Below are 24182 nucleotides of genomic sequence, written 5' to 3'. Positions count from 1 at the left end.
AGCAAAAAGCCAAAAGTGGAGCTGTGGTGCAAGTAGTAGAATGGTAACTTGAGTGAAAAAGCCACGGCACCCAGGCCCTGAGTTCATGCCCGGAGCTGGTTCTCTGTGTGCTCGCACACAGAGCTCGTGAGATCGTCGCCATCTCCATGGCTAAGTGCTTCTATGAAGACGTTTTAAGGGGCCGTGTGTATTATAGGCCGCAGGTTAAGGAACGGTGCCTATCTCTGTGCCACTGGGGGCTCCCCTCACCCTGGAATGATGCAGGTTCCACTAGGCTTGCTGAGCCCCCGCTCCGCGCATAGCCCACGTTCAATGAGGATGTTTTGATTCTTCTTCCAGAGCCCAGCGCTGTCGTCTGTGCACAGCAGGCTTTCAGCAAATATTTGCTGAAGGAACAAATTTGATTTGAATTTCAGTGCCTGACACAGGAGAGTCACGGCAGGCGTGGCCAGCGCCACCCTGCACACACACGCACAAATCTGGGACCATCTGTTGGGCTCCCGAAAGGCCCAGGAGGGGGGAAAAAGCCATCCAATGTTCCCAAAATAGCACAAACAGGATTTCCTGGTGGGTGCTGGGAGCCGCGTCCAGGCCGGCCGGCGGCACAGGCTGGGAGGGCTGCAGGGTAGACAGGAAGGCTGCAGGTCCCACGGTGCCCAGAGGATGGGGAAGGGGGACAAGTAACCCAGGGCTGGTGGTGACAGTCATTACCTGTCTTCTGCTGGTCTCCACCTGCACTTGTCCTGCACACCTGAGCTGCAGCATCGCACACAAGTCCTGGTTCCTGCACACAAGAGCCACTTGACACTGGGAACATCAACCTACCAGGAAGAGAATGAAGGGAGCCGACCAAAGCAATCCTAATTGCTCAGGAGGCTGAGATCTGAGGATCGCAGTTCAAAGCTAGCCCAAGCAGGAAATTTTATGAGACTCTTCTCTCCAATTAACCACCAAAAGTCTGGAGGTTAGGTATGGCTCAAATGGTAGAGCACTGGCCTTGAGTGGAAAAAGCAGAGACCATGCCTGGGTCTTGAGTTCAAGCCCCACCCAGCACCAGCACAAAAACCAAAAAGTTAACACTGCCTGCATACCTGAGTGTTGGTCAGGCATTGATCTCTGTTTCCACTCTGCCTTGCAGGTCCTGATTCAGATGTGGCCAGCTGCCCACTCACATACCCTGTGATCTAAGCATCTGCCAGCCACCCATATCTATAGGGAGCAGGGTACAGAGTTCTCTTTACTCACGAGCACTCCATTCCAGTCCTCCCCCTGCCTCTCCTTAGTGGAAAGAACACATGGGGGGCCAGGTGCTGCAGCTTATTTACAGTCATCGCAGCTACATGGGAGAAAGAAGCAGGAGGATCGAGGTGCAAAGCTGGTCTGGGCAAAAAAACAACCCTTTAAGGTGCTATATTAAAGCTGAAAGGGTTTGGGGGTGTGGCTCAAGTAGTAGAGCACCTGCCTAGAAGTATGAGGCCTTGAGTTCAGTCTCCAGTACTCCAAGGGCTGAGTTCTGCGTACTGTGAACTCCTGTGTGTCCTGGCACCCCACATGGACCACTGGCACTGGAGAGGGGCATTCCCCGGGCTGGAAGACCTGGCAGGCCTTGATCACCATTCCAGCATGGCTGGTGCCAGCTTGGGGTCTGCACCTAGACTGACCCCTGGCCTGGAGGGAGGTCCTTGTGCCATCACTCTCAGTGTCGTGAAAATACCTGAGCAAAACAACTGGGAAGAATAAGGGTTTGTGTTGGCTCATGGTTTCTGAGGTTTCCATCCCAGATGGATTCTCACTATGGTGCGATGCGGTGTGGCGTGGCATAGAGTGAAGCCATTTACCTCATGGTGGTGAAAGTCGACAGACAGACAGACAGACAGACAGATAGACCGGGGCAAGACACAGCCCCCTGGGACATGCCCCCAGAGATCTACTTCATAACTTTTCTATCACCTTCCAAACCAGTCTCTGCAGCGAGGGGCTGAGCCTGAGAGGCCTTCCCCCACCCAAGCCACGGCAGGGTCTCCAGGTGGCTTTGGGAGGGGACACTTAAGGCCTTGCCTCAGGGGGATGACATCACTTCCTTTGCATCCTTCTGGTCAAAACAAGTCACATGGCAGGGCCAGCCCCTTCTGGGGGGGGGAAGAGCCTCTAGATCTCAGTGAGAAAAGGCACCTAGGAAAGGGGCCAAGGCCAGGGGCGCTCACGGCCCAGCCCCCACACCCCAGCTGGCACCCAGGCCTTTGTGACCCTGCCTGGCCTACAGACTGGGTCCTCACCGGGCCCTGCTGGCCCCACCAGCAGCCACAGGGCCAGCAGTCCGCCTCCCGTGTGGCTGGGCCAATGGTACCACAGCCAGCTCGTTGTTGGGAGGTGCGGTGTGGAACGAGGCACCCCTGTCCCCCCAGCCCTCCACCCCCCAAGGTGTGCAGGGGGCTCAGGCATGTTTGGGGTCTTCACCCCCCACCCCCAAGCCCCTAGAGAGGCCACTGAGCTTCAGACAAGGGCCCCTTCATGCCCGCCCTCCTGCACCAACGCCGCCGGCCCCAAGCAAGGTGAGAGGTTCCTGTTGTGTGCTGACTTGGCGGCCGGCTGGACAGAGACACAAAGAGCCCAGTGTTCTCCCCGAATTCCAGCACATTCCCAGCCATTCCCAACCCATCGCTTTATCCATGCGCCGCTGGGCTCAGCTTTATTTTCTCAGGTGTCAGGTGCCCCATCGGCCTCGGGAGCAGGGCAGCGGCCGCGGCGGGCTGCCCTGCACACTGAGCTTTTCATTGCAGCCGGGGCAGACAGGACAGCCGGGAGCGGCCAGCCCCCAGACACACGCGGAGCCGCACAGGCCAAGGAGGGGTGGAGCCCAGCTCCAAGAAGGCTGGCTCTGAGGGCAGCTGGCAGGATGTGGTGGCTGGTGGTGCCAGGCGGGGCAGCACACAGGAGACACAGTGTGGAGGTAGGGGTGGGGGCGGAGGTGGACGGAGGAGGCATGGCTGACTGCACAGGGGGGCAGAGATGCAAGGAAGTTGGACAGACTTTGGAATCGGGCAGTTTTAGCCCATCTGTCCTTCCATTTGTCCTTCTGTTCATTCATCCATTCATTCGCCCGGCCCTCCACCCATCATTTGTTCATCCGTCCTTCATCCACATTGGGATCTAGGTTCAGATGGGTGGAGGAAGAGTCCCTGCCTCTTCTTGCTGGAGAGGAGGGAGGGCCTTCCTTTAGACACCAGGGAAATGATGTCACCTTGGCCCAAGCGAAGCGGGGTGGGCCCAAGAGGGTCTCCAAGTTGCTGCAGCCACCAAAGGGTGGTGGCTGCTGCATGGGCCTTTGGAGAGGCAGATTGGGAGTCACACGGGGTGGGGGTGGGGGAGACATGGCCCCAAAGAACACAGAGGCAGAAGCTGGCAGGCCCGGACGCCGGCAGGGCCGCAGCCCGCTTCCTGGAAGAGCAGCAGGTGAGTCCTGCGGCAGAGCTCAGCTGTGGTCGTGGCACTGGGCTGAGCCTGGGTGCCACGTTCCCAGGTGCCCACGCAGCTCCACCCTCCACCAGCCCCTGCCTGCCTGAGGTGCGGGCCTCCGTGTGCTTCCCTGTGCTTGTAGATGGCGGGGCCAGGACGGGGGCCGCGCGAAGGGGATCTGTCAGCCTGGATGCGGCAGGCCAGCGCTCCACGAGCTTGGCTGAATGGACTCGGAGGCCCCCGGCCCCCGGCGCCTGAGGCTGCCGCCGTCAGGCCCCCTCCCTCCTGTTCCCCTCACCATCGCGGGTCGAGGTGCCCCCCTGTGCTGACCTGCGGGCCGCCACACCTGCTGTGTGTGCATTGTCACCGCAGCACCGAGCAAATGCACACCAGCCCGTTTCTGAAGTTTCTGTGGGGCGTCTGCGACCCCTGCCAGTCAACACCACCTCCACATCCCGGCATGCCCAGCGCAGGGCACCGCCTGATACCCGTGGCGGGGGCAGCAGCCTGCTGCTCTGGGTCCAGCACCCAGCGTGAGAGTGAGTGGCTCCATGATCCCATCCACCCACAGCCCACAACACCGCTTCGTCTTCCCTGGCACCAGTGCCCGCAGCCTCCACGTGAGCCAGCGGGCCTGGCAGCCGTGTGCTGGCTGTGGGGGAGTGGGCGGTGGAAGGCCCACGAACCCTAGAGAGAAAGGTCAGGATTCTCCACACCCTGTGGCCTGCAGAGCCGGCTTCACGTCCTAGGAAGAAGGGAGACGCCTCAGCCCTGCCAGGGAAGGGAGCTGGGGCTCACGGGCCCTAGCCCTGAGCGCCTGGTGGAGCCCCACTAAAGAGCACAGCCACCACAATGCTCATCCCCTGAGGCAGGAAACGGGGGCCACCTTGTGGAGTCGCCTCCCGCGCCAGGAGCGGCCATGTGGCACCCTGGCCCCTCTGCAGGCATTGCCACTCTCAAGAAATGCGAGAGGCCCCGAGCGAGGGGGTGGCACCTGCTTCCAGTTTCTCTGGAAAGCAGGCCCTCCTTCAGCCTTGCCCGGCGTGCTGGATGCCACCTGAGGGTTTCCTGGAGGATGGATGGAGGGCTGCTGGAGGAAGATGAGCAGAGGACTCTTCCTTCTTGGCCACCCAGAACCTTCTCTCTAAACACACCATGGTCACAATCCAGAACTGACAACTGGACTTAGAAATCCTGCCATGGCCCCAATCCGGCGGCTCATGCCTGTGATCCTAGCTACTTAAGAGACTGAGACTGAAGGATCTCGAGTCAAAGCCAGTCTGGGCCCTAAGAACGTGAGATTCTTATCTCCAATCAACCCCTAGAAAACGGGTAGGGAGGGCTTGGCTCGAGGGTAGGGTGATAGCCTCGAGCTGAAGACCTCAGGGACAGTGCCCAGGCCCAGAGTTCAACTCCCATGACCCAGATGTCATGCCGCTGGATGCAGGCTGAGACAAGTGCCCTCTCTCCCGGGCATGGTCTGTCCATCCTCGGTCAGCAATGGTGACACGAGGCCCACAAGGAACAGAACAGGATCACAGTGGCAAAGGCTGTGGTTTCCATCTCTTTGCGATTGGTAAGGGGTGGCAGAGCCCACCTGCTGGCCGCAGCCGCCTGTGCATGCCCACTGTGAACCTTGCAGGGGTGCGGCAGGCAGAGCCCGCTGTGCCTTCTAATGGGGTCTTGAAAGAATGAGCTGGGACAATGCCCAGGCCCAGAGTTCAAGCCCCATGACTGACAGAAAGAAAGAGAGAAAGAAAGAAAGAAAGAAAGAAAGAAAGAAAGAAAGAAAGAAAGAAGACTGAGCTGCAGTTCCCTGGGTCTGCAGCTGGGTGCACCTCCCCTCTCCAGAGACCAGACAGCCCTGCACCCCAGGAGCAAGCACCTGCAGCTTCTCAACAACCTGGAGGCTGCTTGTATGCTAACCTAAAAATGGTCAAAGAAAATAGGGGAAGTAGCGGGCGCAGTGGCTCACGCCTGTAATCATAGCTACTCAGGAGGCTGAGATCTGAAAGAAGGAAGGAAGGAAGGAAGGAAGGAAGGAAGGAAGGAAGGAAGGAAGGAAGGAAGGAAGAAAAAAGAAATCCTGCCACGGAAACCCCAGGGCTGCCCTGCCCTGCAGCCAAGCAGCCAATCACCAGGAAAAGCAAAAGAGAAAAACAGTGCCAGCCTCATCTGCAAGCATCATGGGCCAGAACCACCTTTGGGGATTCAGGATGTCTCCAGGGCCCCCCAAGAACATGAGACACCTGGGTTCTCCCCCACCCTTGGTGGGCCCTGGGCCAGTGACACCAACCAGACTCAGTCTGCCTCCTAGGCACGTCTTTGCCCTCCCCTCCCTCTCCTTCTAACACCACCGTCTTCAGTGCCTGGGCCGTGGCATCTGTGTCTCGCTGCCAGGGTCTGTCTCTGTCCCTGGGTCCCGCCCGTCCTGTCCTAGTTCTGGAGAAGCAGCAAGTGCAGTAGTCCAAGGACCAGAACCACGATCCACCTTGTTTCCTCTCTGCCTCCAGGTCCTGCTTCGGCTCAGCTCAGGCTGGCCCAGGGGCTTCCGGCTTCCAGAAGGAATAAGCCAGCTCAGAGCCCATTTCCAAGGCCTCTGACCACCACAGCCTGGGGAGCAGAGCGAGGTCCCTGCGGGCCCTCCCTCCTCAGAGACCCTTCGTCCCCAGCAGGCTGTTGCTTCCTTGCAACTCGTTGTCACCAAAGGTTTGCACCTTTGTCCACGCTGCCTGCTTTTTGTTTATTTTATGGCATTTTGGGGGAGGCAGTAGAGGAGTTTGAACTCAGAGCCTCACACTCGCTGAGCAGCCTTCTCCCACTCAGCCTAGTCCTTCATGCTTTAGTTGTTTTTCAGAGAAGATCTTGTGCTTTTGCCCAGGCCAGTCCTGCCTCTGCTTCCCACCTCTTTTCTTTGTGTGTGTGTGTGGTGGGGGGTGGGGGGGTCATGGGATTTGAACTCTGGGCCTGGGCACTGTCTCTGAGCTCTTCAGCTCAAGGCTACTGCCCAACCCCTTGAGACACAGCGCCACTTCCTGGTTTTCTGGTGATTAATTGGAGATAAGAATCACAGACTTTGGGGGGTGTGGGGGGGAGGGAAATGGGTACCAAGACATGGGAAAGGGTATCAATGTATGTGAATTAATGCACCTTCTATCTGGTGAATATCATGTAACCCTTTTACTAATTACAATAAAAAAAAAAGAAGAATCACAGACTTTTCAGTGCCCACGCCGGCTTTGAACCTTGATCCTCCTATCTCAGATCTCAGCCTCCTGAGTAGCTATGATTACAGGCGTGAGCCACTGCGCCCGCTACTTCCCCTATTTTCTTTGACCATTTTTAGGTTAGCATACAAGCAGCCTCCAGGTTGTTGAGAAGCTGCAGGTGCTTGCTCCTGGGGTGCAGGGCTGTCTGGTCTCTGGAGAGGGGAGGTGCACCCAGCTGCAGACCCAGGGAACTGCAGCTCAGTCTTCTTTCTTTCTTTCTTTCTTTCTTTCTTTCTTTCTTTCTTTCTTTCTTTCTCTCTTTCTTTCTGTCAGTCATGGGGCTTGAACTCTGGGCCTGGGCATTGTCCCAGCTCATTCTTTCAAGACCCCATTAGAAGGCACAGCGGGCTCTGCCTGCCGCACCCCTGCAAGGTTCACAGTGGGCATGCACAGGCGGCTGCGGCCAGCAGGTGGGCTCTGCCACCCCTTACCAATCGCAAAGAGATGGAAACCACAGCCTTTGCCACTGTGATCCTGTTCTGTTCCTTGTGGGCCTCGTGTCACCATTGCTGACCGAGGATGGACAGACCATGCCCGGGAGAGAGGGCACTTGTCTCAGCCTGCATCCAGCGGCATGACATCTGAGCCATGGTAATTAGCTATGCCTCCATTACTCGCCCCAAAGCCAGTTGTCAGAAATGAAATTCATGTTTGTTTTTCTTTCAGTGTGTTTGGATTTGCAAGTTCTACTCTCAGGGACCCGCAAAGCTTACCTGTGTGCGCCTCTGCCTGGGGTGAATGAGGCTTTTATTCAGGCTTCCACTTTCTTCCAGAAAGGAGAACTTGAGACTGCTTCCAACAAAGAGTATCTTTAAGTAATGAAACAAAACTAGATTCATGCAGCTGAAACAGCCAGTCGGGTCCAGGGAAAGCAGAATACAGTCTTAAGAATGAACAATTTTAGTGATAGACATCTGACTCAATGCTGAGTTTCTTGGTGGGCAGGCCAAAAAGGGAAACATGGAAAGTGTTATTTTTCTCACTACAGAAAAAAAGGACAAAGCAATTCTTTTGTTTATTTCTCATTCATAATCCTAAAATATTTTTGTGTGTGTTGGGTTTTGGTGAAAGATACCTTACATTGCATTTGAAAACCGTTCTCCTCTTCCTTTCTGTTGTTGGTGGTGGTGGTTGTGTGCCTTGAACTCAGGCCTGAACACTCTCTGTGAGGTTTTTTTGTTCAGAGTTTCTGTTTGACCCCTTTGAGCCACAGTTCAACTTCCAGCTTTCTGGTGGTTAGAGACGAGAGTCCCAGAGACTTTCTTTCCCGAGGCTGGCTTCACACTGTGATCCTCCGATCTGCCTCCTGAGTAGCTAGGATTAGAGGCAGGAGCTACCAGCACCCAGCTCACCTCTTCTTCATCTTCTTTTTACACCAGTACTGGCATAAGAACTCAGGCCCTCACATGTGTGCTTTCGTGCTCAGAGTTGGCACTCTACCACTGCACTTCCACCTCTGACCTTTTGTGGTTAATGGAAGATAAGAGCCTCGCAGATCCAACCTGAGCTCAGAGACCTCAGCCTTGAGTAGCTAGGATCACAGACGTGAGCTTGTCCCAGCTTGTCTGTTCTTACTGCCTGTCAGGAGCTGAGCTGGGCATGGCAGGGATTTCTTTAATCCTCAGAATGAGATCCTTGTTCAGTAGATCTTACTTGAACAGAGATAAAACTAAGTGCTCAGAACACAGCGCCACCCTTTCCGGGCGGCCTGGGGCCCCCAGGTTCCCGTGGCAGACACTGAGTGCCCAGGGCCCCAGGACCTCCCTCCGAGCCCTGATGCCTGCACAACTGCTCCATGGTGGGGCTTCTGACCTGGTGCCTGCCCCACTGCCAGAGGCCCACGTGAGGACACAGCGTGGCGTGCCACTGTGCTACTTCATGGTGACAGCACCCGTGTGTGCCACTGTCCTGCCTTGTGTGACACCTGTGTGTGTGTGTGTGTGTGTGTGTGTGTGTGTGACTGCCGCACCTTGTGAGTGTGCTGGCACCTGATGGGCTGTTCTGCGGCCTCCACGCTCAGCCTTGTTCCCTTCCGATGGTTCACTTTCCAGCTGACCGAGTCTCCCGGGAAGGTCTTAGATAAATGCCACTAGCCAGGGCGGAGGCCCCAGGAGCGGGAGGGGCCATTTGTGGGCCCTGCTGCACGTGCCTAGAGGTGCGGGCTAGAGCCTTCAAGGGCCTGGACCCAGAGGCTGCCCTTCTGGAGGCCACCAGCCCGGCCCCGCGACCTCCCCATCACCAGCCTTCGTTTTCTACCAGGATGAGACCAAAACAGGAGGGAGGGGCAGAAAGCAGATTGGGGGTCCTGGGGACGAAATGGGAGGAAAGGAGATGCTGGCAGCGGCCTTGCTGGCACACAGGGCTTAGATGTGGTCCCTAGGCGACGGGCCATCCTGCCTGCCAGGACGAGGTGACCCCACCCGGAACTCCACTTACCTGCTTGTAGGGTTCTGTTCCTGGGAGTGTTTCCCTTCGTCCTTTTTTTCTTTTGTGCTCGTCCTGGAGCCTGGGCGCTGTCCCTCAGCTCTTTTCGCTCAAGGCTGGCACTCTACCACTTTGAGCCACAGCACCACTTCCAGTTTTCTGGTGGTTCCTTGGAGACAAGAGGTTCACAGACCTTCCTGCCTGGCTGGCTTTGAACCATGATCCTCAGATCTCTGCCTCCTGAGTAGCTAACAGGCATGAACCACCAACATATCGCACTTTAGTTTTTTTGTTGGAGGACATCTTGGGTTTTTCTTAGGGGCCAGCTTTCGGACCCCACCTTTCCATGCTCAACACGCACTAGGCAGCGTGCTGAGAACTTCACACAATCTTCCCCTTGTTCACAGCCTGCTTATTCCCACTGTGCATTGCACTAGAGTTGCATTCAAGGAATACTCCTCCCTACCCCCCAAAAAGCAAAGACACAGCACCCATGTGCACACGCGTGCACAGATGTATGCGTCGTCCACCAGGACCTGTGCCAGTGCCATGAGCTCCTGTGCACAATCTGCACACGCTTCCCTGTGCATCCCTGGGCCCTGTGTGCACGGATGTCCGCATGCGTTTACACGCATATGTGGAGGCAGGTGCCTGTGTGTGCACATGTGTGTGCATGTTGTATATGCACGAACACCAACATGCATATGTATGTGTCTCTGCGAAGATATTTGTGCGTGCGTGTGTGTGTGTGTGTGTGTGTGTGTGCAGTGCTGGGTGCTGAGTCCACAGCAGACCGTGGGGTGCTGTCCTGGCAGTGTGCCCAGGGCCCAGTTTGTCCTGGCATGCCTGCTTGCTCACCTCCTTCAGCTTACATTTGGTCCCAGCATCTCTGGACCTCAGTCCCTCTGATGCCACGCCCCGGTTTATGGATGGGGACACCGGGACACAGGGGGCACACAGCCAGGGAGCAGAGGCGCATGTCCACAGGCTGGCAATGGTTCTCAAGCCACATGGCTGCCTAGCTTTCCCTCCCCAAACTCTCTCCTCACCCCCGCTGCCCCTCTCTGCCCCAGCCCTCAGAGGGTTGGGGGCACCCCCCGGTTTCTGGGGGTCAGCTGGCACCCCAGGGCTCCCTTCAGCTCTCCCCTCCCCACAGCAGGGACACGAACCTGCCAGCCCCGCGCTCCTGGAGTGTATGTTGATTGCCGCCTGAGGAGCCTCTGGCCCCAGAAGGAGAAGCTAGCAGCCTGTGGCGGACCTGGGGCAGTGGACCCCACAGGTCAGAGGTCGCGCTCACCGGGTCATTCACGGGGGCGGGGGGGGGGTATTTGATACGTGCAATTTTGCAGTGTCACTCCTGCCACCCAGTGTGGACACCCAGCAAGGACACTGCGGGGCGCCGGGCAACTTCCAGTCCAGCGGGCAACGTCTTGAAGGCACCTCGGGCCCTAGGGTCACGGGCAGGCGTCTGCGGGGAGCGGGGGGAGGCTCTGCTGGAGCCGGGAGGACGGGGCCTGCGGGAGGGTGGGGTGTGGCTTGGCGGGTGGGCGGGGCGGGGTCTGTGGGGGACGGGGCGGGGCCTATGGGGATGGGGCGGGGTCTGGCTGGTGGGCGGGACGTGGGCGGGGCGGGGCCCGGCAGGTGGGCGGAGCAGGGTCTGTGGGGGTACTGGGCGGGGCCTATGGGGACGGGGCGGGGTCTGGCTGGTGGGCGGGACGTGGGCGGGGCGGGGCCCGGCGGGTGGGCGGAGCAGGGTCTGTGGGAGGGCGGGCGGGGTCTGGCTGGTGGGCGGGGCGTGGGCGGGGCGGGCCCGGCGGGTGGGCGGGGCCGGCGGGCTCTGCCGGCAGCCTCGGTGCTCCCTCTCGTCCTGGGGTCCGCACGCGGGGCGCGGGCGCGGGCGCAGGCGGGGCGCACGCAGGTCCCGGGCCGCAGCGCGGTGGAGGGGTCCCCCGAGGAGCCGGGGCCCCGCGCCCCGCGCCCCGCAGACATGGTGGGCCACCTCCCGCTGCAGGACATGGAGAACAGCCCGAAGGCGCAGGGCCGCGAGGGCTTGCTGGACAGCCCCGATTCCGGGCTGCCCCCCAGTCCCAGCCCGCCCTTCTACGCCCTGGCGCCCCGCGCCCTCGACGCCCGCGCGGTGGGCACCGGCGCCCCCTCGGACGCCCCCGGAGCCGGCGAGCCCAGAGCGGTAAGGGCGCGGACGCGGGTCCGGATGGGGCCGCGTGGCCCTCCCCGGCCTGGGGCGCCGGCGGGCGGTGGCCGGACTCCCGGCCCCTCCCGGGCTGCTCTCCCGGGCTCCCGGGCGGTCGGCGCCGGGGCGGCCAGGGTGGCTGCCGCCGGGCGCAGCCCGAGTGCGGCCCGCGGTGCCTCGGCGAGGGTGTGGACGTGGACGCCCGCGGGCGCGGGGCGGGCGGGGGCGGCGGGCACGGCTGGGGAGGCCCAGGCGGGGCCGCTCCGCTGCCCCGGGCACCCCGGCCGCCGAGCCCCTCGTCCAGCCCCTGACAGGGGCCTCGCCGTGCCCGCTCCAGGAGCCCCGAGCTCGGACCCCGCCGGGGTCTGCAGGCTCCGGGACGGAAGTCGTGGCTGGACCGGGGCTCCAGACCCGACGCCGGCGGGGAGGGGGCCGAGGCCCGGCCGTGCATCCATCCTGCCGGGTGGGCTCGGGGCCGTTGGTGAGCTGACGCCCGCAGGCTCACCGGGCCGCGCGCGGCTTCCTTGGCCGGTCCTCGGCCCTCTGCTCGCACCTCCCTCCCTTCCACACCCGCGTGCCCAGGCTTCTGGTTCCCTGGACCCCGCTGAGGCCCAGCGAGGGCGGCCCACCCGCCCGCAGAGCCTCCTGTCCTGGGGCTTGAGCGCAGGGCCGCGACACCGTGCTTTCGCTGCTTTGCTGAATGAAGGCTTTCACTCTGCCCTGACCACATTCCACCTCTGGCTTCTTGTTTGTTCACTGGACTGCTCTGCAGGGCAGGTCTGGAGCTGGGATCCTCAGATCCCTCCAGGGTTGCAGGTGTGCCACCAGTGCCGGGCTTCTTCCAGTCTCGCACTTGTGACTCACGTTTCTAAAGGCACCAGGGGCTCCCGCCCCAATTTAGACCCCCACACCTGGGCCCCCACTGCAAGGGCTCCTGTGAAGAGGGTAGGAAGGGCGGCCAGGTAGCGCCAGACAGGGGCTGCGGCCCCCACATCCTCCAGCCTGCTCTTGCAGGCTGTCACCACCCCCCTCCCTGCCCTGCCAAGCTGTGGAGGCCACGGGAGCAGGGCTGTGTGGCAGATACGCTGCTCCGGAACCATTTAGTGGGCCAGGGACAGGCCAGTCCTGTTCTGCTGCCCTCGAGGTCCACGCTGGTGCCTGGGATGTGGCCGGGGCCGGGAGGGATGGCAGTCACAGCGTCGAGCGATATGGCTCCTCTGTGCGGGCTCCCGGGGCTGCCCCATGGCCCGGGCTGGCACCCAGGCCCCTCCCCTCTCCAGCTCTCCGGGTGAGTTGAGCATGTTTGTACCTGACACACGGAAGGAGCTCCCTAGAAGCACGGGGCCACGTCCCTCCCAGATGCCCAGGCACATCCTGGGGACATACCCAGGTGGCAGGGGACAGGGGGCAGAGGGCAGCCACCTCTCAGGTCCTCCACTGGCCACGGCGGGAACATCTAGATGTCATTGTTTTAGTTTCTCATCTGGGACAGCAAAAGCAAGCATGGGCAAAGAGCAGAGGGAGGTGGGAGGGACAGACAGACAAGTGAACAATGGACAGACAGCTAGGTGGAGGGACAGCGTGTGCTTGGAAGGTGGATAGACAGTCTGAGAACTCCAGCCCAATGGCTCCCACATGCCTCCCTTGGCAGACAAGGCTGGCAGGCCCGGGGGTGGAGTGAGGAGGGTCAGCCCCTGCTTTAGCCCAGGAGGAGCGGCCAGAGGGCCCCCAGCTCTGTGGCTGAACAAGGCCTTATCCATAAATGAAGACCAGTGGACCCTGCCATGTGCTGCGGGGGGACAGGTGGGCCAGGCTGGGCCGACGCCCCCAGTGCCCCTGGACAGGCCTGGCTTCCCATGAGGGCCGACACAGCCATGCACCACCAACCAGGCAACAGAGGCGAGCGGCAGCCACTGCGCAGGGGGCGCAGGGACTCGTGGAGCTGGACCTGGGGTGTCGGTGCTGCTCTGCCCTCCTAGCTGGGTGCAGGACTCCACGAGCCTCCATGGCCGCTTGTGTGAGGCCCCCACCCCAGACACCCTGGGATCCGCTGTCTCCACTCAGAGGATGGGTCCTGGTGACCTTCCACAACCCGTTTCCTCTGTGAAGGTCAAGGCGGCACTCTTGCAGGCTGAGCACAACGAATTCCAGTGGCCACCCAAGCCAGTGAGCAGATGGAGCCGTTTATTCCCTGCAAGGCTCCACGGGGCTCTGGTGGGGAGTCCAGTCACCCCGACACAGTGTGGGGTTCCCTTGCTCTCAGGTTCTTCTCAGGAACCAGCACCTCCTCTGCCTCCTCCTGCTCCTCATCTGCCTGGTTCCCAGCCACACACCTGAGTCTCGGGGCCTGAATGCTTCTACACCCCACATCCTCTGAGCCTGCCTGCCTGCCTCCCACCAGCTGAGACCAGGCTGGCAACTCTGTGTCCTAGCCCAGACTGGCTCCCAGCTCCAGAAGGGGCAGGTCCAGGTGCGGGGCCGGCTGTGTGGGGGCCTCCACGGGTGGGGTCTGTTTGGTCTTTGCCTTCACATTCCAGAGCTGGAACTGGACCTTGGCCTGCCTGTGCCTCAGTGAGCCCAATAGTGCCCAGCGCTGGGTCACAGAGCAGCGACATGGCAGCATGGTGGGTAAGCAGGCCACAGATCCCACAGGCGGCCTGGGGAAAGGCCCGGCCTGTGGGGCCACTGGAGAGGCGTGGAGGTGGCCTGGAGTGTGGCATTTGGGTGCACTGGGAATCTGCACCCAACGCTGACAAGTGGCACTGGGGGCATCTTGCAGGGGCCAATGGGTCTTTCTTGACTGACAGATGCTGGCCCCATCCACAGGCTGCAGAGAGCCTGGAGAGGTTGGGGGATGCGGCGGGGATGCCCTGGTGACTTCACACTCTGCCTCGGGTCCGATCCTGGGTCCTGGAGCTACATGGAACGGTGCTCCCCGCGTGGATGGCGGGGTTTTCCCACTCAGAGCTGTGTCAGTGGCGCCCCCGTGTGGACGGCGGGGCTTTTCCCACTCAGAGCTGTGTCAGTGGCGCCCCCGTGTGGACGGCGGGGTTTTCCCTCGTGGAGCTGTGTCAGTGGCGCCCCCCTGTGGACGGCGGGGGTTTTTCCCTCGTGGAGCTGTGTGGGTGGCGCCCCCGTGTGGACGGCGGGGGTTTTTTCCCCGTGGAGCTGGGCTGTCAATGGCGCCCCCGTGTGGACGGGGGGTTTCCCCCTGCGGGGCTGTGTCAATGGCGCCCCCGTGTGGACGGCGGGGATTTTTTTCCCCCGTGGGGCTGTGTCAGTGGCGCCCCCGTGTGGACGGCAGGGGTTTTTCCCACGTGGGGCTGTGTCAGTGGCGCCCCCGTGTGGACAGCGGGGGTTTTTCCCCATGGAGCTGGGCTGTGTCAGTGGCGCCCCCGTGTGGACAGCGGGGGTTTTTCCCCATGGAGCTGGGCTGTGTCAATGGCGCCCCCGTGTGGACGGCGGGGTTTTCCCACTCAGAGCTGTGTCGGTGGCGCCCCTGTGTGGACGGCAGGGGTTTTTCCCCATGGAGCTGGGCTGTGTCAATGGCGCCCCCGTGTGGACGGCGGGGGTTTTTTCCCCCCGCGGAGCTGTGTCAATGGCGCCCCCGTGTGGATGGCGGGGGTTTTCCCCCCGCGGAGCTGGTCGGTCCTGGGTCCACTGGTAAAGGCGCACGCTGGTAGCGCTCCGTCCTTCTCTTGCACCCCGCTCTCCTCGTGGCTTCGTGCCCCGAGGGCAGGAGGGCCTCATGGGCTCTGCACTGCAGGGCTTCCCGCTGGTGGTGGTCAGGGCGGGGCGGCAGGGGACCTTCCGGGAAGGCCGGGGTCCTAGCCCGGCAGGCCGGGTGTGGCCGGGGGTCTGGGGTGCCGGGTGCCGGGCCCGCGGGGAGGTGTGCAGATCAGCCGGGCTGCAGCACCTGCGCGGTGCTGTCCACCCGCGTGTCGCCTGATGGCGGGTCTCTCTGCAGCCCCCTTCCCTGGGTCCCAGCCCCGCACCTGAGATGAGGGCCCGGCTGCAGCCTGTGTTCTTCGGAGAGAGCATCCGGGTGGACCCCGAACCCGCCCAGGAAATTCGGTGAGTGGGGCGGGGCCTCCGGGGCAGGGAGGGGCGGGGCCCCGGGCGGGGAGGGGCGGGGGCCTCCGGGGCAGGGGCGGGGCCACGGGCAGGCAGGGGCGGGGCCCCGCGGGAGGGGCGGGGTCCCCGGGCGGGGAGGGGCGGGGCCTCCGGGGCAGGGGCGGGGCCCGGTTTGGGAGGGGCGGGGCTCCGCGGGAGCTCCAGCCGGGGTTCCGGGCAGGCGCCAGAGCGGCGCGGTGGGGCCGCCGGGGCTGCTCCGGGCTGGACAGGCCGCAGCCCTGACCTCACGCCGGCCTCCCCGACCCCAGCTGCAACTCCGAGGTCACCTACGCCTCCGAGAGGCGCTTCCGGGACAAGGTGTTCTACGCGCCGGTGCCCACGGTCACGGCCTACAGCGAGACCATCGTGGCGGCGCCCGACTGCACGTGGCGCCGCTACCGCAGCCAGCTGACCCTGGAGCCGCGGCCGCGCGCGCTGCGCTTCGGCTGCACCACCGTCATCTTCCCCAAGCGCGCGCGCCGCTCCTTCCGCACCACGCTGCGCTGCGGCCTGGGCCGCGCGCGCCGCTGCTTCGCCGCCAGCCTGCGGCTGCAGCCCGGGGCGGCGGGGGACGCCGCGCCCTGACCGCCCCGACCGCCCCGGCCGCCCGGGCCTCCGCGCCCTGACCGCCCCGACCTCCGCGCCCCGGCCTCTTCGCCCTGACCGCCCCACGCGCCCTGGCTCGGCCCGGGCTCCGCGCCTCCGCCCCCCCCCCCCCCTGCCTGGCGACCCGGCTGCGCTGGCCCGGGAGATGGGGACCCCGGAGTCCCCCGGCAGGCTCTGGGCTCCGGGACAGACAGACACCAGAAGCCCTGCCATGGCCCTGGCCTGGCGCACCGGGGCTGCAGCCACTCACTGAAGGCCCAGGCTAGACCTGGGGAGGGACTGACAGCGGCCCGGGGAGCCTAATAAACCACGAAAGCCCGAGGCGTGAAGTTGTCCACCATCCGGGCCGCTGGCCGGGTCGCCGTGTGGGGAGGGGACAGCGGGGATCTCCTTGTCACACAAGCCCCCCCCCCAGCCAGGGGGAGGCCAGGGGAGGGGGGCCCCGGGGCTGGACCGGGAGGCCCGTGGCTGGGTCGGGGATGGAGAGTGTGGCCGATGCGGAGCAGCAGCGGCTGAGACGGCCGCGGAGTGCGCGGCTCTCAAGCGAGGGCGCCCCAGTAGCTCCCATCTTTGGAAGTGGGGTAAACGAAGTCCAAGGGGAGCGAAGGCCGGGGGGCTGCTGGAGAGCTGGGCCGGGCAGCACGAGGGCCACCTCCCGGCCGGGCTGCCACCCGCTGGACGCCTGGCATGCTGCAGCCTGGCACAGGCTGGAAGGGCACAGGGCCCCCGCTCCTCAGAGCGCACCGGGCGGGCCAGCTGGCTAAGGCTCATGCCACCCGATCCGGCCGGGCCCTCCCGACAGCTGCTCCCCTCCCTCCTGCCCTCCCCGCCCGCTGGAGAAGAGAGCGGCTTCTGGCTGGAGTATGATTCCATTTTTAATCAGAACAATGTGTGTGAATGACAAGACCCCACCACGCTGCACGGTGGCGGCCAGAGACCACCCTTCAAACTCCTCTGCCCAGGGGGAGGAGGCCGGGGGCCCCCCCGCCTCGGTCCTGGGGGCCCTGGGGTGCCCTCTGGAAGGGCACGCAGAGGTGGAAAAGCACAGCAGTAATACTGGGTAAGTCCTTCCTTGCGGAAAAGATCTGAATTCATTCACGGCAGGTATCAAAAATATACCCTGTAAACCAATGCATCGCTTACACTGCCTGCCCTCGCGGCAGTCCCGCTCCTCCAGCCTGCTGGCCTCCCCGCCTGCTCTGCCCGGCCTCCGGGCAGTGTCGCCAGCCAGAGCCACCCGTGGGGTCTGTGGACAAGAGCGCTGGGGGGACAGGGCCTATGTCTGCCTGTCCGGAGCACGAAGCGGGGTGGGAGGCAGCGGGAGGGGCTGAGACTTTGGTTCCAAGTGGGAGGGGTGGTGAGGCATGGAGGTGTGTGGTCGTCCCGGCCCCAGCCTGCCGCCTCCCCTCCCTCCCGTCCCGAGCACCAGGCGAACATCTCCTGAGTAAGGTCGCTGCACAGGGCCAGCCCGGGGCGGGGCTTAGTTAAGGCGTAAGACAGGCAGGAGCCGGCGGTGGACGGACGGCAGGACGGCAGGCGGAGGGGGGCGCAGGCCGACTCCGGGCCCCACGCGGCCTGCACCGCAGAAGTCACTAGAAGTCACTCGCTGTCGGACAGCGTCTCATACTGGGAGCACAGCAGCGGCTTGGGCTCGGCGTCCCAGGGGTGGTGGGGGCCTGCGGGGAGGCCGGGCGGGGGCGGGGAGGCCATGGCACCGGCCTGCAGCCGCATGATCAGGGGGTTGTACGGGAAGGGCGTGGAACCTGCGGGAAGCATGGGGGGCTGTGGGCGGCTGGAGGGCGGCCACCCGCCCACCTGCCCCTCGGCCCCTCACCCGGACCTCAGAACTGGCTGGGTCGGCCCCTGCCCCCCACCTGCTGGGACTGCAGCAGATGCATCGGGCCACTTCTGCTAGGCTGCTTTCCCCTTTCTCGGCTGCCTTTGGCCACCTCCTCCTCCCCACAGACACAGACTGCCCCCTGCCTCTCTCTGCCCCTCCTCCTCGCTCCCTGGCTGCAAGCGCCCCAGGCCGGGGTGCAGGCCAGGCCGGCAGGCCCGCGGGGGCCAGCCAGGGGCGGGCGGAGCACTGAGCCCACCTGCAGACGAGGGCCGGTCCTCCCACACGCGGTTGGTGAGGGGCGTCCGGCGGTTGCAGTCCCCCTCCGAGTGCACGGAGGACACAGAGGGTGGCCGGTCTCCGGAGGCCACGCCGGGGGCTGGGGACTTGGCTTTGCGGCTGCTGGGTCTACCGGAGGCTTTGGCCTTCCCACCACCACCTGCAGGGAGCCCGGGGGAGAAGGCAGCGTTGGACAGTGAAGGGTCACCCAGCCTGGAAAAGGGCATGGGGACAGGGTGGGGGCAGCTGCTCCCAAGGCTGTCAGAGACAGAACTGGACGCCACCTCTGCCCAGACAGCGGGGCCCAGTCCTCCAGTGGGAGCTGGGGGCTGCACCATGGGCCCCCCCCCACCCCAAACTCCTAAGACCAGAACCTAGTATGGCCCAGAATTGTATAGGGGCTACTACAGCCATGTAGTACCCTGGGGGCCCCAGGCCTCGTGAGACCCCCAACACAACCGTAACTTCTGGGAGACTCAGAGTCTACACTGGGCAACTGGGCCCAGGCACCATATGCTTGGCTCCCGCTCGTGAAAGGCGTGGACGGGGCCTGGACAGCAGGGAACTGGCCTTCAGGTGTGGATGGGGCCTGGACAGCGGGGAGGCTGACCCTCAGGTGTGGATGGGACTGACCCTGAGGAGTGGACGGGGCCTAGACAGCGGGGGCCAGCCCTCTAGCTGCCTGGTTTTGGAGGTGACACGAATCCCTCCTCTCAGCCCCCCTCCAGCCTCGGCACACAGGGCAGGCCAGGCTGGAGATGGCCTTTGCCCAGAGCGGGTGGGCCCCCCAGCCGACCTGGGGGCACGGCCAGGGCCCAGCGGGGGAGGGACGGGCAGGGCGGCAGTGTCCAGGAGCAGCGCTGGGGCAGGGGCAAGGGCAGGGTGCCAGCGCTAGCCCAGCTTCTGATTAGCAAACTCACAACAAGAAACAAGCACAAAAATCAAGTCACAAGCTCCAAAGCTGGAGGGTGAGGAGCGCAGGGGGGAGGTTAATGACACCGCGCGGGACAGACGGGCGGACGGGGGAGGCCTGCAGACCTGGCGAGGTGAGCGCGTGGTCGCTCCGTCCGTCAGCAGTGGTTACGGGCAGAGCGGCAGCGGGCAGGCTGGCACTGGCACTGAGAGGGTTAAAAGCACTGGTGCCCAGTGGCGGGGGCTCCTCCCACTGCTCATATTTACCCATGAGCGCCTTTCTAATAATGGCCTCCAGCCCCATGCTGGTGCCCGCATGCTCCTGCACCGCCTGGCTTCTACAGGTCATGAGGCCTGGGAGAGAGACAGACAGACGGACACACAGGGGCGGAGCCAGAGGGGCGCGGGAGGGGGAGGGGGGGAGAAGAGAGAATACACAGTGAGCACATTTCAGCAAAGCAACATGGTTATGGTTCTCCCCCCTGCTCCCGTCTTCCTGCCGGTGGAGATGAGGGGGTGAGGTGATGGGGTGACAGGGTCTCCTAACCCGGCCCCCCTGCTCTTGGCCCTGCCCCGTCTGCGCCACACTAGGAGGTCAGAACCCCCTGTGCCAGTCCTCTGGGAGGCTGACTTCACGCAGCCTTCTAATAAAGCGGAAGGATGGGAAGCATCCTGCTTAAAGTGGGGGCTCAGAGCCTCACGGGAAGGGGTGTGCGGACACCAGCCTGGCCCAGGACCCATGGGAGCCCCCCCACCCCGAGCCAAGAGAGAGCGGTGCAGAGGCGTGGGGGCGAGGGCACAGCCATGCAGTTATGTGCGGGTGGGGCCAGGGCGGGCTGGACGGGACAGTCGCGCTTTGGAGTCTTGGGGCGTCTCCTCTGCTCTGTGGGGCTCCTTCCCTTGCTTGCTATGATGGCTGGTCTGGGGGGACTACTGCACAGCTCGGTCTCTTTAGCCAGACAGCTTTCAGATCCCAGCGCTGGGGTTGTGAAGGGCTGGACACCTCTGCTGAGGGCAGCCCTGGCGGGGTCTGAGACGGCACAGGGAAGCCAGTCTGTGGGCTGGGTCTGGGCAGCTGGGGTGACAGACTCTGGGGCCTGTGAGGCTGGGGGCGACAGCCTGGGGCCTGCATGCTGCCTGTCCTCTGTGTTTCTCCATTCCCTGTGTTCAGACACACGGGCCCAGATTCCCTAGGGACACTGTCTTCCGTGGTGTCCAGGACAGTCCAGGTGTCCTTCAAAAAACGGCTGTGCTGTGCACATCAGGCAAGTGTGCAATGCCACCAGAGAGGAGCACCCCAAAATACAAAGATCCCCGGGAACAGGTCCGCCCTCCTTGTTCAGTGCCCTGGCCAGCAGCCAGCACCGATGACCTGGCCTCAAGGTTATGACCCTGACTCCATGGAATTGAGCCATCATGCCTGGCCCCCCTCTTCAGTGTGCCACCCGGTTATTCTCTATAAATGGGTACACTTGCTATCTAGTGCCAGCGTCAAGATTTGGAACATTCTGGAAACATTCTCCTACATGAAGCAGCTCATCCAGGACCCCCTGGGAAGGGCTCGTGTCCCTGCAACATCCTAAAGGCCTCGCCCGCACAGTACCAGCCTCAGGGCCTTCTGCCCTGGGCCAAGGGCCAGCAGAGTGTACCCCAACAGAGGGACGGACCACCAAGGGCCAGCAGAGTGTACCCCAACAGAGGGACGGACCACCAAGGGCCTGTTTTCTGCTTCCAGAGGTCTGTCCAGCCCCAACACCAGATGTCTTCTGCTTCTGTTCAAACTGCCTGGGTTTTATGTTTCACTTTCTCACACCTGTGCATTTGATTCTGCAAAAAAACCCCACAAAGCCGGGAGTGTGGCCTGGTGGTGGAGTGCTTGCCTAGCATGCATGAAGACCTGGGTTTGATTCTTCAGTACCACATCCATAGGAAAAAATCCCGAAGTGCGGAGGCTCAAGGGATAGAGATCCAGTCTTGGGAAAGTCCAGGGACAGTGCCCAGGCCCGGACTGGCCAGACAAAACAAAAACCAAACAAAACCCTCCACAAAGTCCCCTGGCCTCGTGGGTGGAATGATGGGGAGAGCTGTCCTGACCTGACTTTAAGCCCAGGGGCCGCCTGGTATGGAAGGGAGCTGGCCACGGGGCCTGGGGGCCGCTGTGGACCCGGAGCCGGCAGGTGGCAGGCGGGGCCGGGACCTGTTACCTGCTCCGGTGATGGCGGGCATGTTGAAGATCTCTGTCCCAGGCTGGCCGATGTCTGGAGGCAGGGGAGACGTGGGTGAGGCCCAGGCCCACAGACCCCAGGGTACCAGCTCCTGCCCACCCTGTGCGGTCCTGGCCAGGACAGGGCCTGATCTGGGTGGTCCAGCTCCTTCCAGGGTCCGCGAGGGAGGCGCACCCACTCCTACGACGGGCAGCCATGCTTACGGGGTTAGCTTCTAGAGTTCCCAGCTGGGCAGGGCCACTGGCCGTGCTGCTTCTACACCAGCCTGGGCCCCTGCACAGACCGCCGGGGGGGGCTTCTGGGGTGTCACTTTTCATGGCTGGCTGCACACTATGCCAGCCAGTACCACGTGTGTGCTCGGCCGGGTGGGAAGCCGGCTGGTGGAGGCCACAGGCTCTCAGGCGAGGAAGGGTCTGCGTGCGGTGTGCAGTGTGAGGGCCCCCCCGCCCCCCTCCACCCCCCCCCGGCTCTCACTGCACTCCGGCTCGTTCCCGCCCCCCTCCACCACCACCACCACCATCCCCCCCCCCCCCCCCCCGGCTCTCACTGCACTCCGGCTCGTTCCGGTTGTGGGTGTGGAGCTTCTTGTTGATCTCTTGCTTCTTGGACTTGACCATGGCCGAGTTGCTCTCTGTCAGCTTGCTGAAGAAGGCAGGTGGCTGGCTGGTGCTGCCCGGAGACTTGGAGCCCATCCTGTGGGGATGGAGAGGCCCCGGGGTCCTGAGCAGGCATGCTCCCGGGAGAAGCCCCGCGCCTGCCACCCTCACCACGCTGCTCCACAAGCGCCACCCCGCCAGAGCCAAGGCCAAGGCTGGGCACCTGGTCTCCATCTGCTCCCCGTCCCGGTACAGCAGCGGATACACGGAGCTCCGGGGATGGCCGGGCTCCGGCAGGCCCTCCGGCGGGGACACGGGCTCAATGCCGTCCTCGCCGCTGCCGAGGACCAGTGCCTTGCTTGGCTCTGGAGACCTGGGTGAGAGAGCGGGGGCTGCGGTCAGAGCGGCCCTGCCTGCGGAAGGGGCTGCCTGCCTCCCGCACCCAGCCCAGCTTGGATCTGCCCTGGGACTAGGGCGCAGCTCCAGTGGTAGAACACCTGCCCAGCCAGTGCAAGGCGCCTGCTCCATCCCCACGGCCACAGCCAGGCCTTTCCTACAAGGACGGGAGCTGGGGGCTCTCCCCTCACTGCTGGGCTCACAGCATGCGGGGCCCACGGCTCTGCATCTGCCCCTCACCTCTTGCCCCCCTCGCTGTGGGGAGAGCCGCGGGCTGGGGTGCTGTGCTCAGGGGCCGGGAGGTAGAGGTCACTGGGTGGGCGCCGTAGGTCCAGCACAGGGCAGCTGGCTCCAGGGAAGGAGTAGAGGGGCGCGGGGAGGGGGGCGGGGAGCTGCTGGGGGTGGTGCCGAGTGTAGTCCTGTGTGATCACCTCCTGAGGGCGGAGAAGGCTGGTTAGGGGGACACAGCCTGCTCCCCTCCCCCAGGCTAGCGGGGGACACAGCCTGCTCCCCTCCCCCAGGCTTGTGGGGGACACAGCCTGCTCCCCTCCCCCAGGCTTGTGGGGGACACAGCCTGCTCCCCTCCCCCAGGCTAGCGGGGGACACAGCCTGCTCCCCTCCCCCAGGCTTGTGGGGGACACAGCCTGCTCCCCTCCCCCAGGCTTGTGGGGGACACAGCCTGCTCCCCTCCCCCAGGCTTGTGGGGGACACAGCCTGCTCCCCTCCCCCAGGCTAGCGGGGGACACAGCCTGCTCCCCTCCCCCAGGCTTGTGGGGGACACAGCCTGCTCCCCTCCCCCAGGCTTGTGGGGGACACAGCCTGCTCCCCTCCCCCAGGCTTGTGGGGGACACAGCCTGCTCCCCTCCCCCAGGCTTGTGGGGGACACAGCCTGCTCCCCTCCCCCAGGCTAGCGGGGGACACAGCCTGCTCCCCTCCCCCAGGCTTGTGGGGGACACAGCCTGCTCCCCTCCCCCAGGCTTGTGGGGGACACAGCCTGCTCCCCTCCCCCAGGCTTGTGGGGGACACAGCCTGCTCCCCTCCCCCAGGCTTGTGGGGGACACAGCCTGCTCCCCTCCCCCAGGCTAGCGGGGGACACAGCCTGCTCCCCTCCCCCAGGCTTGTGGGGGACACAGCCTGCTCCCCTCCCCCAGGCTTGTGGGGGACACAGCCTGCTCCCCTCCCCCAGGCTTGTGGGGGACACAGCCTGCTCCCCTCCCCCAGGCTTGTGGGGGACACAGCCTGCTCCCCTCCCCCAGGCTTGTGGGGGACACAGCCTGCTCCCCTCCCCCAGGCTTGTGGGGGACACAGCCTGCTCCCCTCCCCCAGGCTTGTGGGGGACACAGCCTGCTCCCCTCCCCCAGGCTAGCGGGGGACACAGCCTGCTCCCCTCCCCCAGGCTTGTGGGGGACACAGCCTGCTCCCCTCCCCCAGGCTTGTGGGGGACACAGCCTGCTCCCCTCCCCCAGGCTTGTGGGGGACACAGCCTGCTCCCCTCCCCCAGGCTTGTGGGGGACACAGCCTGCTCCCCTCCCCCAGGCTAGCGGGGGACACAGCCTGCTCCCCTCCCCCAGGCTTGTGGGGGACACAGCCTGCTCCCCTCCCCCAGGCTTGTGGGGGACACAGCCTGCTCCCCTCCCCCAGGCTTGTGGGGGACACAGCCTGCTCCCCTCCCCCAGGCTTGTGGGGGACACAGCCTGCTCCCCTCCCCCAGGCTAGCGGGGGACACAGCCTGCTCCCCTCCCCCAGGCTTGTGGGGGACACAGCCTGCTCCCCTCCCCCAGGCTTGTGGGGGACACAGCCTGCTCCCCTCCCCCAGGCTTGTGGGGGACACAGCCTGCTCCCCTCCCCCAGGCTTGTGGGGGACACAGCCTGCTCCCC

At 63.8% G+C, this 24182-nt stretch overlaps 2 protein-coding genes across 2 annotated transcripts in view; one reads left to right on the top strand and one right to left on the bottom strand.

The window, feature by feature from the left end:
• The first annotated feature begins 11040 nt into the window (after positions 1 to 11040).
• Rflna (refilin A) lies at positions 11041 to 16038 on the top strand. Its single transcript, XM_090319847.1, has 3 exons — positions 11041 to 11337; positions 15308 to 15414; positions 15723 to 16038. Exons 1-3 carry the CDS (start codon positions 11137 to 11139, stop codon positions 16036 to 16038), a joined length of 624 nt encoding a protein of 207 aa, XP_090175973.1. The 5' UTR covers positions 11041 to 11136.
• An 878-nt stretch (positions 16039 to 16916) lies between these two features.
• Ncor2 (nuclear receptor corepressor 2) overlaps positions 16917 to 24182 on the bottom strand; it is a 77487-nt gene continuing 70221 nt past the window's right edge. Inside the window, exons 42-48 of the mRNA XM_090319862.1 lie at positions 22545 to 22738; positions 22132 to 22281; positions 21860 to 22005; positions 21292 to 21345; positions 19214 to 19441; positions 18156 to 18335; positions 16917 to 17822 (exon numbers count right to left, since the gene is read on the bottom strand). Coding sequence (XP_090175988.1) covers positions 17659 to 17822; positions 18156 to 18335; positions 19214 to 19441; positions 21292 to 21345; positions 21860 to 22005; positions 22132 to 22281; positions 22545 to 22738 — 1116 coding nt within the window. The 3' untranslated portion in view covers positions 16917 to 17658. The remainder of the gene's footprint in view (positions 17823 to 18155; positions 18336 to 19213; positions 19442 to 21291; positions 21346 to 21859; positions 22006 to 22131; positions 22282 to 22544; positions 22739 to 24182) is intronic.

This window comes from Megascapheus bottae, chromosome 28, assembly GCF_031878675.1.
Source record: "Megascapheus bottae isolate mThoBot1 chromosome 28, mThoBot2.hap1, whole genome shotgun sequence".
Classification (NCBI taxonomy): Eukaryota; Metazoa; Chordata; class Mammalia; order Rodentia; family Geomyidae; genus Megascapheus; species Megascapheus bottae.
This window is presented reverse-complemented; position numbering and strand designations above follow the sequence as displayed.